General features: G+C 40.1%; 1 protein-coding gene across 1 annotated transcript in view; it reads left to right on the top strand.

Annotated features, from left to right (window-relative positions):
• tsnaxip1 (translin-associated factor X interacting protein 1) overlaps positions 1-18,530 on the top strand; it is a 99,627-nt gene that overhangs the window by 18,710 nt on the left and 62,387 nt on the right. Inside the window, exons 4-6 of the mRNA XM_041192002.1 lie at positions 1,121-1,247; positions 6,797-6,890; positions 17,803-17,999. Of these exons, the coding sequence (XP_041047936.1) occupies positions 1,121-1,247; positions 6,797-6,890; positions 17,803-17,999 (418 nt within the window). The remainder of the gene's footprint in view (positions 1-1,120; positions 1,248-6,796; positions 6,891-17,802; positions 18,000-18,530) is intronic.

Raw genomic sequence — 18,530 nt, 5'->3', positions numbered from 1 at the left:
CCATTAGCATATGGGTTTTGTGAGCATCAACGGCAAATTTTCAGAGTGGCTTTACATATAAAATCCTCCCATATAACTCCAGGACTGCATTGTGGTTTCCAATTCCTCTGTTTCACTCATTGCTAACACGTGTCATTATATCATTTCCTGTAAACAAATGCAAAGGTTTTGCACTTTGTGTTTTGATTTGTCAAACATTAGCTCAGTTCATATATTTTGTACTTTTGGTAACTACTGTTTAAACAACTTGCATTTATAAGGCATACTTATGGTAGAAAACCTTCCCAAGGTGCTTCATAAAGCATACTCAAAAAAAATACTGTTTGGTATCTTGTTGTATCTTTTGGTCTTCACTGGATTTATAAATAAACCAATCAAGTAGTTTAGTCTATTTGCACATTTGTTGACATGTTATTTTACTTAGGAAATAATTGGAAAACTTGATAGGTAACCCATGCATCTCTTGTAAGTGTTTTACCACAATTATTTAATTGTTAAACCTTGGTATCTTACCTTAGCTAAGCAGTGAATAATGATTCATGAAGGATTTGTTTGGCTCATAAAGGATTTTTTGTTTTACTGATGGAAACAGCTGTCTAACTGTGAACATCCTCCCTATAAAGCCCAAGTCTCCTTGTGAATTGCTAGTCTCTCATCCCTATCTTGATAATCTGTTGCAGTAGATCTGTTAGTTTGCTGTTTGCTCCCAGTGTTTGATCACTCCTTTCTTAGACTCTGAACTCTCCTCCTCTGCACTTGCACTCTCTGGCAGAGAACTGCTCTGTACTGTTCACTTTTATCAATTTTATTGTTGTGCTTACAATTTTAGGGCTTCACCAATTATTTCCTCTTGAGTGAACCTCCTTCCCAGTGACCCAGAGGTAACTAAATGCACAGTATCTGGGGATATAGTTACCTAGAGAAAATGCATGAAAATGAAAGAACATTTCTCATTCACAATAGTTTAGAAAACATGTAATAAGTAAAATTGCCGTGGATATTGCTGTTGCTCCATTATACCTGAAGGAAGCTGAGTTAGATGGGCTGGGCTGGGCTGGGCTGAATTGGAGAAGGTGCTTAACTTTTTCTTAAAACACTTTTTTTTGTACTAATCCTATAGATTTGATAGTCCAAATACAAACAATTTTCCGAAACCTCGATTCCTGGAACAGCTGGAAACACACCTGAGGAAAGAGCTCCAGGTCTTGGACATGAGCGGGCCCAATGCTCAGGAAGTAAACCTCCAAGTGTGTTTAAAGTCAATTCTCATATGTAGTTGATATGTTTGTTACACATAAGTGCATGGGTTTAACATTGAATTATGAAGCAGTTAATCTGGCATATTACCATTTGATTTTCTAAAGAACCAGGGTTAACACTTTTAGTGCTTTTGAGCAGAATTACGTTTTTTGATGCCTCAGTTGGTAAATGATCCATGTGATATGCAATTGAGCCGCAGTCTACTCTTGTTAATTCAAAGTAATTTTTTTTTAAAGTAACATGTCAAATTATACAGAATAGTGCAGAGGGTTCAGCAATTGCTTTCTTTGTTCCTTTTCCAGAAAGGAGGGAATGTTAATTGGGTCACTGTTCTGGATTGTTACCTAGTGATCTTTCCGCCAACTGGCCTACTAAAGCCAGTGTTGAAGTTCCCAGAGGAAGTATGGCCACTTAGATGATGGAGCAGAGGGCTACCAAAGCCTATTAAACTATAAAAACAGCAGGAGCCATGGCTTCGAGAGGAGAGAATGTTGAGGAAAAATTATACATTTAAATTACTAAATTAATGAATTCTTTTTCTTTCAATAACGCTAATTTTCTGGTCCTCACTCCCCCCACCACCTAAAACCAATCATGGATGCTAAATTGTCATCAACTCAAATGCCTCATTGCTCAATTGCAATGTGGCACAATCACTGATTATCCCATTGATTGTTAAGCTAGCTACAAGCAGAAATTAAAACAATTTAGCTGAAATCATTATATTCTATCTACAAGAAAGGGCAACTTTTCACTAATGCCGTAAAGGGTGAATGTTCCAGAATCTGCAGAAGAAGATTTTCTTTTCTTTGTAACTATTTGAAAAAAAATCTATATAACAATAAGAAGTAAGAAGACAGCTGCACATTCATTGTAAAGGATGTTTTCTAAGAGAAACAAAACATGCCCTGTGCAGCTAATTATCAATCCTGTCAAAGGAGATGGAGCAATTATGAGAGGATGTATAGAAATCAGTGGCACAGGCTACCACACCCTTCTACCTGACAATGACAATAAAGTAGAAATGAGGGTTGGAGATTTGGAGACAATTTACAACAATTAAATTAATAATGGAGTTCAGAGCTCCCCTAATGGTTCATTGAATTTACCAAGGGACTCGCTGAGCCATTCAGGCCGAAAAGCTTGAGTCTTGATCTATAAAGAACATAGGAGCTGAAGTAAGACATTTAGTCCCTCAAATATAAAAACAAAAAAACTGCGGATGCTGGAAATCCAAAACAAAAACAGAATTACCTGGAAAAACTCAGCAGGTCTGGCAGCATCGGCGGAGAAGAAAAGAGTTGACGTTTTGAGTCCTCATGACCCTTTGACAGAACTTGAGTTCTGTCGAAGGGTCATGAGGACTCGAAACGTCAACTCTTTTCTTCTCCGCCGATGCTGCCAGACCTGCTGAGTTTTTCCAGGTAATTCTGTTTTTGATTTAGTCCCTCAAGCCTGTTCTGCCATCCAATAAGAATTGTAACTGAACTCCATGTAGCCGCCTTTGCCTAATATCCTTTAATAACGGAAATCTGTCATTATCAGATTTAAAACAAACAATTGACTCAGCATCAACTGCTATTTGTGAAAGCGTGTTCCAAAACTCTATCGTCCTTTGCATGTAAAAGTGTCTCCTAACTTCACTCCTGAAAGGCCTGACTTTAACTTTTAGTCCTAGACTCCCCAATCAGCAGAAAAACTTAAGTCAAATCACCCCTTAATCTTCTAAATTCCAGGGAATATGACCCTAGTTTGTGTCATCTCACCTTATAACTCGTTGTATAACTGGGAGGATGTTTCCAAATGGGAGCTGTGGTGGGAGGTGGGTGGGTGTTGGGACACATTGTCTTAAAAAGGAGTACTCTTATACTTAAACTGAGACAAGGAGAATTTTTTTCTCTGAGGGCCCTTGCTATGTAGAATTTTCTTCCCCAGGAGGCAGTGGAGGTTGGGTCATTGAATTTATTCAGGGCAGAGTTGAACAGATTTTTGATAGACAAGGCAGTCAAGGGTTAAGGGGGTGCAGACAGGAAAGTGGAATTGAGACCACCAACGGATCGGCCATGATCTTATTGAATGGCGGAGCAGGCTTGAAGAGCTAAATGGCCTACTCCTGCCTGCTCCTAAGTTCTTTGTACCTATGTTCCTAATGAAACCCTTGGAGTCCAGGTATCAGTCTAGTAAATCTACCCTGCATTCCCTCCAAGGCCAGTTTACCCTCCCTAGGATGTGATGTGTAAAACTGCTTACAGTACTCCAGGTGTGATATAACCAGGACTTTGTATAGCTGTAGCATGACTTCTAACCTTTTGTATTCTAGACCTCTAGATAGAAAGGCCAGCTTTTTTGATTACATTTTATATCTGTTCATGATATTTTAATGATCTATGTACATCAACCCCTAAAATTTCTTTGGACCTCCATGCTGCTAGCTTTTCACTATTTAGAAAGTTATCTGATCTATCCTTTTTAGGTCCAAAGTGGGTGACCTTACATATTCCCATATTGAAATCCATTGATCACTGTTTTGCACATTCACTTAATCTATTAACATCTCTTTGTAATTTTATGCTTCCATCTAAGCTGCTTGCAGAGCTGCCTATCTTTGTATTATCAGCAAACTTAAATTATGGGATAGAAAGCCACATATCTAAGTCATTAATAAGTGTGTTCCTCTCCGCAGATGCTGCCAGACCTGCTGAGTTTTTCCAAGTATTTTTATTTTTGTTTTGGATTTCCAGCATCCGCAGTTTTTTGCTTTTATCGTTAATAAATAAGATGGATAGTTGGAGCACTACTAGTTGTTGTCTTCTTTTTGAGTTCTCTGCCCGGAGGCAGATCCGACCCAAACGGCACAACTTCCACCACAGGTAGAGCACAGAGGAAGGTCCTGAATCCACCCCAGCCAGAATGGGGATTGAACCCCCATTCAATTGGCATCAATCTGATCCACAGCAGCCATCTAGCCAACTGCCGCCCACCACCCCGCCCCCCCACCCCCCACCGTCCCTCCACAAAGGAGTCCCAGTTGCTGTGGCAATGTATGCTTTTACATGCATGTTATAGCCTGGAACTATGGGTCGTGATGGGAGAGGCTCCAATTTCTTTCCACCAACATGGCCGACCAGGAATCTCTCCTGCTCTTACTGCCTGCCATTGGCATATGTTGGAAGGATTTACAAGTTGATACTCAGCCTGTTTGGCCAAGTTATGAATGCACCTTCCTTGAGTGGGACTTAAACTCGGACCTTCTAGCTCAGAAGCAAGGACACTACCCATTGTGCCCCAAGACCTCCTCCCCCACTAGTTTCAGTCAGCCTGACACTACCTACTCTGTCTCCTGCCACTCAGCCGTTCTCGTAACCAAGTCAGTAAATTGCCTTCAATTCCTTCAACTTTAGTTAACCTTCTCTTATGAGGAGCTTTATCAAATGTTTTTTGGGAGTCCATATAAATAACATCCATAGGCATACCCTGTCTAGTAATTTAGTTGTATCTTCATTAACTTGAATCTGGTTCATCAGCATGGCCTACATTTCACAAATCCATGTTGGTTTTCTCTGATTGGCTGAGAATTTTCAATCTGTTCAGTCACTCCAAATTTATTTGTAGACTAGCAATTCCTGACAACAGATTTTTGGCTAACTGGTCTATAATTCCCTGGTTTTCCTCCCTCATCTTTCTTAAATAATAGAGTGACATGCACAATTTTCCGATTGAAAGGAATGGTTCCCAAATTTAGAGAACTTTGAAAGACTATAGTTAGGATATCTGCAATATTCTCACCTACTTCCTTTAAAACCCTGGGATGGAAACCATCTGGACCTGGGGATGTACTCTGTGCAGCTACTTTCTCCATGATTATTATTTTGCTTATGTTAATTTTGTTGAATCCCTGATTTCAATGTTAGGTTCCTTGGGATTTCCAACATATGAATCCCTTCCTATATTGTAAATACTGATGCAAAATAATTATTTAACATGTCCGCCTTCTACTTATTTTTTTCATAATAGCACCGTTAGCAGTTTTTAAGGGGTCCGCATTGCTCCTAATATAGTTGTAAAAGATTTTTGTGTTGTTGAGTTGTCTGATCTCAGCCTGTGTGACAGTAGAGGAACTATAATTGGCCTCAGTAAATCATGCAGTGACAGAGAAAATTGAATAATTGTTCCAATTCCTAATTCAACTAAGTGAACCATACTGGAGTGTGACTGTTTGTTGAGGATACAATTGATCTAGCCTGTGATGCCCGACAAATGCTGAGCCCACGGGCACTCCCTTTGGAGCTTATACACAAAAATAAATGACTGCTTGGACAGGTTAACAGAGAACACTCAAAAGTTTAAACCTATGGATCTCTACCCCAGCAAAAGTAAGGGAGTGAAAATTATAGGCAACAAAATTGCCAAACGTCACCATGTGAATTATTAAAATTAGCAAATATACCACAAATGCCCGCAGGTAAATGGTGGACTTAAATTTTGTTAATACCTTGCACCACATGACAGATGAAAAACCTACTCAAACTCATTTACCTATACCACTTGAGTTAGTTTCTACAAACTGCTCTGGGTGGTTTTCTTTTATTTAATGTTGTATGAAATTGTTTTGTTTTCCCCAAGTGTGACATTGGCTTAACTTTGCTGAGCATCACTCCCTGATGGAGTGCGTAGGACTGAGACCTATTTGTGTGGATTTAACCATTTTTTTCCATGTTACTTGAAATTGTTTTTGCCTTATACTGTGCATCTGCTTTTTAATTACAGCCCAATTGCTCTAAACCATCCATCCCCCTATAATTAGTCTTGTACTTTTGATAGATTGCTGCCTGAGATCGTTTTCTTAAGGTACTGCTCCAGGAATAATTAATTAATGTCTATTGCTATAGCTATACATTGCAAAGAAATATATCATTTCTTTCTTATTTTGTTCTACATAAAGTATGGTTCTAAAAGCCAATAATTGCTGGAATAACTGATAATTAGATGCTAATGTGAAACTGAGAACCAGCATGCCGCTAGTAAGCGGCTGTGTCAGACATAATGAAGCAAAGTGATCAGTGTGTGAAGAATACTGCAGAACAAGAACTTTCTAGGCCTGTGATGTAATGGTCTTAACCCTTGAGAATCCACACTAGTATTTCAGAACCAAAATGAATACGTTTTTGAGTATGCTGAATATATACATAAATGAAAAGATGATCCTGCATTTACATAACATCCCCCCTCCCCCGATAGTGTAGAATTTTCCAGTTGTCAGCCAGAAGTTTATTTTGTGAGAAAATCAAACATGTAGGTCACAGTCATTCTACATCAATGATCTGCAGGACCCTGGCTTTCACACTGACACTAATTTAATGTAAAAGAATAGAAGAACGTACCCCAGAATATTTGGAATAAGCACAGCATAAGCAGATGGTGTTGATATGTAATGTTTAAGATTACTTCCTCACAGCCTATTCTTACATTATTGAGGTGTTGACTCAAACCCCTGCCTATTGTTGCTGAGATATTAATTATTCTGCTTTCCACAAAGGCTTACCGTGAGGTCTTTGAATATTTCATCGAGGATTTAACAACCTACAAACCGTTGCTATCAGCCATAAAGAATGAATATGAAATTACCCTAGGTATGTAATTTATGTTACAGTGGAACCTGTACTGTGCTTCTAGACACAGTAAACTAAAAATGGTGGAAACTGTTAATCATCAGTTGGTTCTTTTGTAAACTAATTTCTTCTGGCTAAACATCAGGTAGCTGTGAACTGATCACTTGCCCACATTAGTTTGAAAGTGGCCATTGATTCCATGAACAACGCCATAGCTAAATATAACATCAATATTTTTGGTTTAAAAATATCACTAACAAGACTATCCCTGTGGCTCAGTAGGTTTATCCATTGAGTAACCGAACATTAATGAGGTATTCAAAAGCATCAGGGGTCTGTGTCAGATTAGACAGGGAGAAACTGTTTCCCTTGTGAAAGGATCAAGAATAAGAGGGCACTGATTTAAAGTAACTTCCTGGTTTATAGGAAGTAAAAGCGACATGGGGAAAATCTTTTTCACGCAGCAAGTAAATAAAGTCTGGAATACACTTCTGAGAGTGTGGTGAAGACTGGTTCAACTGAGGCATTCAAAAGGGAACTAGACAGTTATCCGAAAAGGAAGAATGTGCAGGGTTATGGGGAGAAGGTGGGAGAATGACACTAGGTGAATTGTTCATCTGGAGAGCCGGCCCAGATATGATGGGCTGAATAGCCTCCTTTGTGCTGTAACAATTCTGAGATTCTGTGACCAGAAATGTGCTTGGTTCAATCCATAACCTGTGCGGAGTTAACTGGAATCAGCCAGAGTAGCAGCAGTAATGTACACTTCGTCCCAGTCTTTCTGGGTTCAGGAGGGGAAGATCTGCTAGGATTCCTATTCCTGCAATTACGCATTGCAACTCCTCCTTGTATGTTATTGTATGGCACAGATTGGATCAGATCTAGCTGTAACAAAAACAGAAAATGCTGGAAAAACTCAGCAGGTCTGGCAGCATCTGTAGAGAGAGAAACCGAGTTAACATTTTGGGAACAATATGACTTTTCTTCAGAACTGGAGAGAGGTAGAAATGTGATGGGTTTTATATTGTTGAAAAAGAGGGAGGGGCAAGTGGAGCAATATAGAGTGTTAGGGATAGGTTAGGTGGCAAGAGCGCTAAAATGATAAAGATGTCATGGAATATAAGACGAAAGTAATGGTAGGATAGTATAAGACCACAGCTTTGGTCTAGAGTAGGTGTTCATGGAAGAATACAGGTCAGCGCTGCTGAAAGCAAATTAGCAGAATTTGTTATTAGCAAAAAAAGGGTCAGCACAGTCTGAAAGCAAAAACATGAGAACAAGATACAAATTGGCACTTGGTGGTGGTGGTGAGGGGGTGGGGGCTGGTGGGAGGAATTGAAAATGGAAGACAGAGTTCATGGTCTGAGGTTGTTGAACTCAATTTTGAGTCCAGAAGGCTGTAAAGTGCCTAATCAGATGATGAGGTGCTGTTCCTTCAGCTTGCGTTGGGCTTCACTGGAACATGGTAGCAGGCCGAGGACAGAGATGTGAGCATGAGAGCAAGATGGTGAATTGAAATGGCAAGTGACCAGAAGGTTAGGGTCATGCTTTTGGACTGAGTTAAGGTAGATCTAGCTGTGTTATCCTTTATGCAAGTACTCACTGTCGAGGCATCCACATGAAAAATGGCAATATGTGTGAGCTAGAAGAGGACAATCAAATAAACCAGCAAGAGTCATGAGAGAAGGGCAAAATATCTGGCGATTGGCAATAAAAAAAAATCTAATGTTTAAAATTCTGCTATTCCTAAAATTTGACCTTGATTATAATATAATTCTAAGAGTTCTTTTTAACCTCTGCAACTCTTAGCTGTGGAGGTTTTTTTAATACCTCTTGCATAGGATATTAAAAAAAGCTTAATGCCTGATGGGCAATTGACCTCTCTCAACTCCAATCTCACCCAATATCCATTACAAACCTTCTTGAATTTTTCTATTTTATCTGTAATGCTGTGGAGTAAATGCTGTCCTGAACTTTCCTTTCTTAATCTTTCTAAGCAGCAAATATTCATCCTACATAATATTGCTCTTCCTGTCACTTGTCACTTAATCTAACTTGTTTTTCCCATAACTATATCATTATTTACCCTCCTTAATCTTTCCTTGTATACTGTTCAAATTTTCAAAAACTAAGCTTGATGACACCTAATCTCTATTTTGTCCTTTTTTGATACTGCTGTTGTTGTGTAATGTGGACTTTGATTCTTCACCTTGTTTTATCAATAAAAAAAAGGATTGTATTCTTATAATCTTGCTTCCTTGCGGCTCAGTTTAGCCAAACAGAACAAGAAATTTTTGCATTTGATCTGCATTTTTGGCTGCATTTGCTGACCTCAGATGATTACAAGTTCTTTTCAAAAGCCTGTGATCTTCTCTTTTCTTTCCTCCTTTATCTCTTATTTCTTTAGTGTAGGTGATGGTTAAAAAGGCCACACACATCTATAACATCATTTATAGATTTTTTGGAACATTTATTTATTCATTCATGGGAAGTGGGCATTGCAGCATTAATTGCCCCTCCCTTATTACCCTTGAGAACATGGTGACGAGTCACCTTATGAACCGCTGTAGTCCATGTGTTAGGTAGAGACCATAAGACCATAAGCCATAGGAGTAGAAGTAGGCCATTTGGCCCATCAAGTCTGCTCCGCTATTCAATGAGATCATGGCTGATCTGATAATTCTCAACTCCACTTTCCTGCCTTTTCCTCATAACCCTTGATTCCCTTACTGATTAAAAATCTGTCTATCTCAGACTTGAATATACTTAATTAATACTTAATGGCCTACTTCTGCTCCTACACCTTATAATCTAAGGTCTTTACCTAACACATGGGCTGCAGCAGTTCAGAAGGTGACTCTTCACATTCTCAGGCAATTAAGGAGGGGAAATTAATGCTAAAATGCTCACTTCCCATGAATGAATAAATAAATGTTCAAAAAAACTATAAATGATGTTACAGATGCGTGGCCTTTTTATCCATCATCTATACTAAAGAAATAAGAGGTAAAGGAGGGAAGAAAAGAGAAGATCACAGGCTTTTTAAAATAACTTGTAATCAGTTAAGGTCAGCAGATGCAGCCAAAAATGTAGATCAAACCCAAAAACTTCTTGGTCTGTTTGACTAAACTGAGCCTCAAGGAAGCAAGATCATAAGAATTCAATCCTTATGTCGGAGGATATAGACGGGCTGGTCAGATGGGCTGATCAGTGGCAAATGGAATTTAATCCGGATAAGTGTGAGGGGATGCACTTTGGCAGGACAAACAAGGCACAGGAATACATGATGAATGATAGGATGCTGGGAAGTACCGAGGATCAGAGGGACCTTGGTGTTAATGTCCAATGGTCCCTTAAGCTAGCGGGACAGGTAGATAAGGTGGTTAAGAAGGCATATGGGATGCTTGCCTTTATTATTCGAGGCATAGAATATAAGAGCCCGGAGGTTATGCTGGAACTGTTTAAAACGCTGGTAAGGCCACAGCTAGAGTACTGCGTGCCGTTCTGGAATCCGCATTATAGGAAGGATGTGATTGCAGTAGAGAGAGTGCAGAGGAGATTTAGCAGGATGTTGCCTGGGCTGGAGAGTTTTAGTTATGAGGAGAGATTGGATAGTCTGGGGTTATTTTCCCTGGAGCAGAGGAGATTGAGGGGTGGACATGATTGAGGTGTATTAAATTATGAGAGGCATAGATAGGGTAAACAGGAAGGAACTTTTCCCCTCGGTGGAGGGGTCAATAACCAGGGGGCATAGATATAAGGTAAGGGGCAGGAGGTTTAGAGGGGATGTGAAGAAGAATTTTTTCACCCAGAGGGTGGTGGGAATCTGGAACTCACTGCCTGAAAGGGTGGTAGAGGCAGAAATCCTCATAACATTTAAGAAGTATTTGGATGTGCACTTGCGATGCCATGGCATGCAAGGCTACGGGCATAGTGCTGGAAAATGGGATTAGAATAGATAGGTACTCATTTGACTGACGCAGACTCAAAGGGCCTCTATGACTATATTTTTTTTATTGACAAAGCAAGATGAAGAATCAAAGTCCAAATTGCACAACAACAGCAGTATCCAAAAATAGAGGTTAGATGACATCAAGCTTGGTTGATGAGGGTCTACAGCCCTCTGCAGTAAAGAATTATATAGATTGACTACCCTCTGAGAGAAGAAATTCCTCCTCATCTCTATTTTAAATACTCTAAGATTATGCTCTCTGGTCCTAGACTCTCCCACAAGGGGAAACAACCTCTCAGCATCTACCCTGTCATGTCCCCTAAGAATCTTATATGTTTCGATAAGGCCGTCTCTCATTCTTCTAAACTCCAATAAGAACAGGCTCAACCTACTCAGAGATAAAAACAAAAAAACTGCGGATGCTGGAAATCCAAAACAAAAACAGAATTACCTGGAAAAACTCAGCAGGTCTGGCAGCATCGGCGGAGAAGAAAAGAGTTGACGTTTCGAGTCCTCATGACCCTTCAACAGAACTTGAGTTCGAGTCCAAGAAAGAGCTGAAATATAAGCTGGTTTAAGGTGTGTGTGTGGGGGCCGGAGAGATAGAGAGACAGAGAGGTGGAGGGGGGGCTGTGGTTGTAGGGACAAACAAGCAGTGATAGAAGCAGATCATCAAAAGGTGTCAACGACAATAGTACAATAGAACACATAGGTGTTAAAGTTAAAGTTGGTGATATTATCTAAACGAATGTGCTAATTAAGAATGGATGGTAGGGCACTCAAGGTATAGCTCTAGTGGGGGTTTTTTTTTATAATGGAAATAGGTGGGAAAAGGAAAATCTTTATAATTTATTGGAAAAAAAAGGAAGGGGGAAACAGAAAGGGGGTGGGGATGGGGGAGGGAGCTCACGACCTAAAGTTGTTGAATTCAATATTCAGTATTGAATATAGGGACTTTACAGCCTTCCGGACTGAATATTGAATTCAACAACTTTAGGTCGTAAGCTCCCTCCCCCATCCCCACCCCCTTTCTGTTTCCCCCTTCCCTTTTTTTTTCCCAATAAATTATAAAGATTTTCCTTTTCCCACCTATTTCCATTATATAAAAAAAAACCCCCACTAGAGCTATACATTGAGTGCCCTACCATCCATTCTTAATTAGCACATTCGTTTAGATAATATCACCAACTTTAATTTTAACACCTATGTGTTCTATTGTACTATTGTCGTTGACATCTTTTGATGATCTGCTTCTATCACTGCTTGTTTGTCCCTACAACCACATCCCCCCCTCCACCTCTCTGTCTCTCTATCTCTCCGCCCCCCACACACACACCTTAAACCAGTTTATATTGCAGCTCTTTCTTGGACTCGAACTCAAGTTCTGTTGAAGGGTCATGAGGACTCGAAACGTCAACTCTTTTCTTCTCCGCCGATGCTGCCAGACCTGCTGAGTTTTTCCAGGTAATTCTGTTTTTGTTTTGTTTTCAACCTACTCAGCCTCTCCTGATAAGAAAATCCCTCCGAACCTGGGATTAACCTAGTGAACCTTCTCTGGACTGCCTCCAATGCCAGTATATCTTTCCTTAGATAAGGGGACCAAAATTGTTCACAGTATTCTAGGTGTAGCCTAACAAGTGCCTTGTATAGTTTTAGCAAGACTTCCCTATTTTTATACTCCATTCCCTTTGAAATAAAGGCCAACATTCCATTTGCCTTCCCTATTACCTGCTGAATTTGTCTGTTAGCTTTTTGGGATTCATGCACAAAGACTCGCAAATCCCTCTGTGCTGCAGCCTTATGCAGCCTTTCTCCATTTAAATAATATTCAGCTCCTCTATTCTTCCTGCCAAAGTGCATAACCTCACATTTTCCCACATTATATAACATCTGCCAAGTTTTTGCCCACTCACTTAACTGTCTATATCCTGCTGTAGATTCCTTGTGTCATCCTCGCCATTTGCCTTCCCACTTATTTTTGTGTTATCCACAAACTTGGTGATAGTACATTCACTTCCCTCATCTAATTCATTAATGTATATTGTAAATAATTGAGGCCCCAGCGCTGATCCCTGTGGCACTCCACTAGGTACAGGTTGCCACCCTGAAAATGCCCCCTTTATCCCAACTCTCTGACTTCTATTAGTTAGGCAATCCTCTATCCATGCCAATATACTACCCCCAACACTATGGGCTCTTATCTTATTAAGTAGCCTCATTTGGGGTACCTTATTGAACGCCTTTTGGAAATCCAAATATATTATGTCTACTGGTTACCCTTTATCTATCCTGTTTTTTTTACCTCCTCAAAGAATTCTAATAAATTTGTTAGGCATCATTTCCCCTTCATGAAGCCATGCTGACTCTGCTTGATTAGATTATGTATTTCTAAATGTTCTGCCATTACATGCTTTATAATAGACTCCAACATTTTCCCACTGATAGATATTAAGCTAACTGGCCTATAGTTATCTGTTTTTTGTCTCTCTCCCTTTTTGAATAAGGGTGTTACACTGGCAGTTTTCAAATCCTCTGGGACTTTTTTGGAATCTAGGGATTCTTGGAAGATTACTACCAGTGCATCCACTATCTCTGTAGCTACTTCCTTTAATATCCTAGGATGCAACCCATCAGGTCCAGGGGACTTGTTGACCTTTAGTCCCATTAGTTTCCCTAGTACTTTTTCTCTAATGATAGTCATTGTATTTATTCTCTCCTCCCTTTTGCCTCTTGATTATTTAGTATTTTTGGAATGTTTTTAGTATCTTCTACCGTGAAGACTGAAGCAAAATATCTATTCAACTACTCTGCCTGGTTCTCCATTATTAATTCCCCAGCCTCATTCTCTAAGGGGCCTATGTTCACTTTGGCCTCTCTCTTCCTTTTTATATATTTAAAGAAGCTCTTACTGTCCGTTTTTATATTACTTGCTAGTTTACGCTCAAAGTTTATTTTCTCCCTCTTTTTGTCATAATTCGTTGGTTTTTAAAACTTTCCCAGTCCTCTGGCTTACTGCTAATCTTTGCCACATTGTATTTTTTTCTTTCAATTTGATGCTGTCCTTAACTTCCTTGGTTAACCATGGTTGGTTTATCCCCTTGAATCCTTCTTCATCACTGGGATATATCTTTGTTGAGAGTCATGAACTATTTTCTTAAATATCTGCCATTGTTCATTAACTGTCTTTTCTGCTAAACTGCTTTCCCAGTCCACTGCAGCCAACTCTGCCCTCATTCCATTGTAATTACCCTTAAAGTTTAGCACAGTTGTTTCTGACCCAAGTTTCTCACTCTCAAACTGAATGCTAAATTCTATCATATTATGGTCACTGTTTCCTAGGGGATCCTTTACTCTGAGATTCATTAAATCTGCCCCATTACACATTTTCAGCTCCAAAATAGACTGATCCCTGGTTGGATTCACATCATATTGTTCTAAGAAACTGTCCCGAATATACTCTATGAATTCTTGCTCGTGTCTACCTCTGCCAATTTGATTTTCCCAATCTACATGAAGATTAAAGTCACCCATGATTAATCTATTGCCTTTTTTACACGCCCTCATTATCTCCTGATTTATTCTCTGTGCTACAGTATAGCTACTGTCAGAGGGCCAATAGACTACTCCCACCAGTGTCTTCTTCCCCTTGTTATTTCTTACCTCCACCCATATAGATTCTACATCTTCCGATCCAAGATCCTTTCTTGCTATCGTACTTATTTCATCTCGCACTAACAAAGTCATCTCACCACCCTTTACTTCCTGCCTGCCCTTTCGAAAAGTCACATACCTCTGATTATTTAGTTCCCAGCTTTGATCTCCTTGTAACCACGTCTCCGTAATGGCTATAAGATCATACCCATTAACCTCTATTTGTGCCGTTAATTCATTAATTTTGTTCCGAATCCTCCGTGCATTTAAGTAAAGAGCCATTAATTTTGCCTTTTTATCATTTTTTTCCCCTTTTGACCCTATTTGCTGCTTTTTTTAAATGTTTGTACATTCTGTCCTTTCTTGTCACACTCTGGGTAAATTTGCCTAAATAGCTGCCCTGCAAGGCTGCCATGTTCTTTTGCTTTGTAAGCTTACAAATCCCCTTTTCAGAACCCTTCCCCCTCTATTTGGTTTAAAGCCCTCTCTACAGCCTAGGTATTCAGTTCGCCAGGTCACTGGTCCAGGATGGTTCAAGTGAAGCACGTCCCACCGGAACAGCTCCCTTCTACCCCAGTGCTGGTGCCAGTGCCCCATTATCTGAAACCCATTTCTCCCACACCAATCTCTGAGCCATACATTTAACTCCTTGACTTTATTCACCCTATGCCAGTTTACCCATGGCTCAGGTAGCAATCCCAAGATTATTACCTTGGAGGTTCTGCTTTTTAATTTAGCTCCTAACTGTTCAAATTCTTTCCGCAGAAGCTCCTTTCTAGTCCTTTCAATGTTGTTGGTACCAACATGGACGACGACAATTGGATCCCTCCCATCCCACTCCAAGTTCCTCTCCAGCCCTGAGGAGATGTCCTTCACCTTGGCACCAGGCAGGCAACACAGCCTTCGGGACTCATGCTCGTGGCTGCAAAGAGCATCTACCCCCCCCTAATTATACTGTCCCCTACCACTACTACATTCTCATTTCCTCCCCCGACTTGAATGGCTCCCTGTACCACGGTGCCGTGGTCAGTTCACTCATCCTCCCTGCAGTTCCTGCTCTCATCCACACAGCTTGCAAGAACCTTGTAGTTGTTGGACAGTTGCAAGGGCTGAGGCTCCTTGAATGCTACCCCCTGGGTTCCCAAACCTGTTTCACCTGCAGTGACACCCTCCTGTCCCTAATCATAGACCAAATTTGAATTACCTAATCTGAGGCGTGTGACTGCCTCCTGGAGCAAAGTGTCCAGGTAACTTTCCCCCTCTCTGATGTGGCGTAACGTCCGCAGCTCAGATTCCAGCTCCTTAACTCGGATCTGAAGTTCCTTGAGCTGCAAATACTTGGCACAGATGTGTTCGCTCTGGATCACCTTTGTGTCCAGCAGTGTCCACATGCTGCAGCAGCAACACATCGCCCGTCCTGCCATCGCTATTGTATTTTATTCAATTTATTATTTAATTACTCTAGTATCCCCACTCTTCAGACTTTATTATAATTATATTTTATACGCCCCAGTATCAATCTTATACTTAACAAGCTATCTTTAAGAAAAAGAGATCTAAACACAAACTAAAGATCTTACTTTACTCACCAACCCTACTCACCAATTAGCTGCTCTCTGCGCTTTTTTCCCTCTCGCGCTCTTTAATGGTCTCACACTCTTCTCTCACTCTCTCACTATTAAAGGCCCTGCTTCTCTCATACTCTTGCTGTAAATGGCCCCGCTGTTTCTCACACTCTTTTGCTGTAGAGAATTCTAGGATTTTGACCAAGCGAAGATGAAGGAACTGTGATATATTTCCAGATCAGGATGGTGTGTGACTTGGAGGGGAACTCGCAGATGATGGTGTTCCCATGTGTCTGCTGCCCTTGTTCTTCTAATGCCAGAGGTTGCAAATTTGGAAGGTGTTGAAAAAGCCTTGGTGAGTTGCTGCAGTACATTTTGCAGATGCTACACACTGCAGCCACTTTACTTCAGTGATAGAGGGGGCAAATGATTAAGGTGTTCAATGGGGTGCCAGTCAATCAGGCTGCTTTGCCTGGATGGTGTCAAGTTTCTTCATTATTCTTGGTGCTACACTCATCCAGGCAAGTGTAGAGTATTCTATCATATTCCTGATTATTTTCTTGTAGATCGTGGAGAGGCTTTGGGGAATGAGTAGTTGAGTTACCTGCCGCAGAATATTGAGGCTCTGAGCTGCTGTTGTAGTTGTAGTATTTATGTGGCTGGTCCAGTTAAATTTCTGGTCAATAGTGACCCCAAGTTATTGATAGTGGGCGATTGAATATCATGGGAAGGTGGTTAGATTTGCTCTTGCTGGAGATGATTATTGAGTGGTGCAAATATTACTTGCCACTTATCAGTTCAAACCTGAATGCTGTCCATGTCTTTGCTGCATTGTGGAAATTGTTTCATTATTTGAAGATTTGCAAATGGAACTGAACTCTTGTGCAAGCATCAGCAAACATCCTCAGTTCTGATGGAGGGAAAGCCATTGATGAAGCAGTTGAAGATGGTTGGGCTTAGGACACAGCCCTGGGGAATTCCTGCTGCTATGTCCTGAGGTTGAGATTGTTGGCCTCCAAAAATCATAAACTCCTTCCTTTGTGTGAGGTATGACTCCAGTCAATGTGTGGACTAGCTGGGAAGAATAGTTTAGAAGTATGGCAGCCAGACCTCATTTAAGGCATTTGTTCAGTTTGGTGTATATGTTTTGCCATATACTTTGAGAGCTTTTGTTGTACATTTGGAATGTACATCACAAAATGAAGTCATTTTTCGCAAAAGTAATTTCAAGTGGAAAAAAATAACGCATTGAGTGAAAAGGTGAGAAGACAAATAGATGCACTGAAGTGGATACAATGTCTGCTTTATTCATTCTGAAGGTAAAGGTGTCATCTAATCTGCTTTAGAGTTAATGAAAGTGCTCATGCTTGTGAAACTAGTGTAACTTCTGATATGGGGCGGCATTAAGACCATGGGACCAATTTTTTGGGACAATATAACAGCAACTTCTCCAACCTTTTTTAAATTCCTGATTTTCCAAAGTAGTGTGCCTTACAGAGTTTTTTGGATTTGTAACAAATTTTAAATTTGGAGGAGGAAAAGTTGTGTGAAAAAAAGATAACTGCAACACCTCTTCTGCCAAATCAGGGTATATGGTAATAAAGCAGTCACAGCTTTTGTACTAGAACACTTATTTCTTGAAAATTCAGACTGAAAGTGGCTCATCCTTTTGTTTTCTAAAAGCTCTGCAAATAAGGCCAAAGAATTGCATTTCCCTCAGGCCCCCCTGTCTTAGCCAAGCAACATCTATTTTTTTCTATTTCAGTTCACCTTCGAAACCGAATCCGTGAGTTGGAGCCTCTGCAAAGCATGCTGATTGCCACATCAGAGACCTGTGAACAGAGGATTATTGCTCTACAAGAAGAGGAAAGGTTCGAGATACAATCACTGAAGAATGAAAAAATACAGTTACTGGACAGAATTGATAATTTACTGAGGGTGCAAGATTCCCTAGAGACCCAGGTCAGTTAATTCATGTGCGACTGACCATATATTCTGCAAATAGTGCAGTATGTTAAATATGATGAAAATGCTAAAAAATTAGATTGAAATTAAGACTATCTGGCCTTCAGTATACTTGTGGATGGTAAGTTTGTCAGACAAAAATCAAAAGTTTATTATGGCACTGTCATTCATACCTTCTTTTTGCTGCTGTTTGGTTTGATTTTTCATTTTTAATAAAGTGAAGAATCTTGCTTCTTTTCAAATAAAATGTCATTTTATCATGTTTGGACAATCTGCTACCAGAGTCTAACCAGCAGATTTTTTTTTGTTATTAGAAGCACTTGTTCTTTATCGTAATTGTCTTCCCTCCCTTCCTCTCCCATATGTCAGCTCTTTGTTGGGGATGGTTTCATTGATGGGTAGAAGTTGTTACCCAATTGATCATTATTCATGGGTGAACTTTAACAATGAAGTTTTGGCAAGACATTTAGTAAACAATTCAAACTGCTTATTTGTGGATGGCTAACAGACTTTTGGTGATACCTGTAG

The sequence above is a fragment of the Carcharodon carcharias genome, chromosome 7, assembly GCF_017639515.1.
Source record: "Carcharodon carcharias isolate sCarCar2 chromosome 7, sCarCar2.pri, whole genome shotgun sequence".
Classification (NCBI taxonomy): Eukaryota; Metazoa; Chordata; class Chondrichthyes; order Lamniformes; family Lamnidae; genus Carcharodon; species Carcharodon carcharias.
This window is presented reverse-complemented; position numbering and strand designations above follow the sequence as displayed.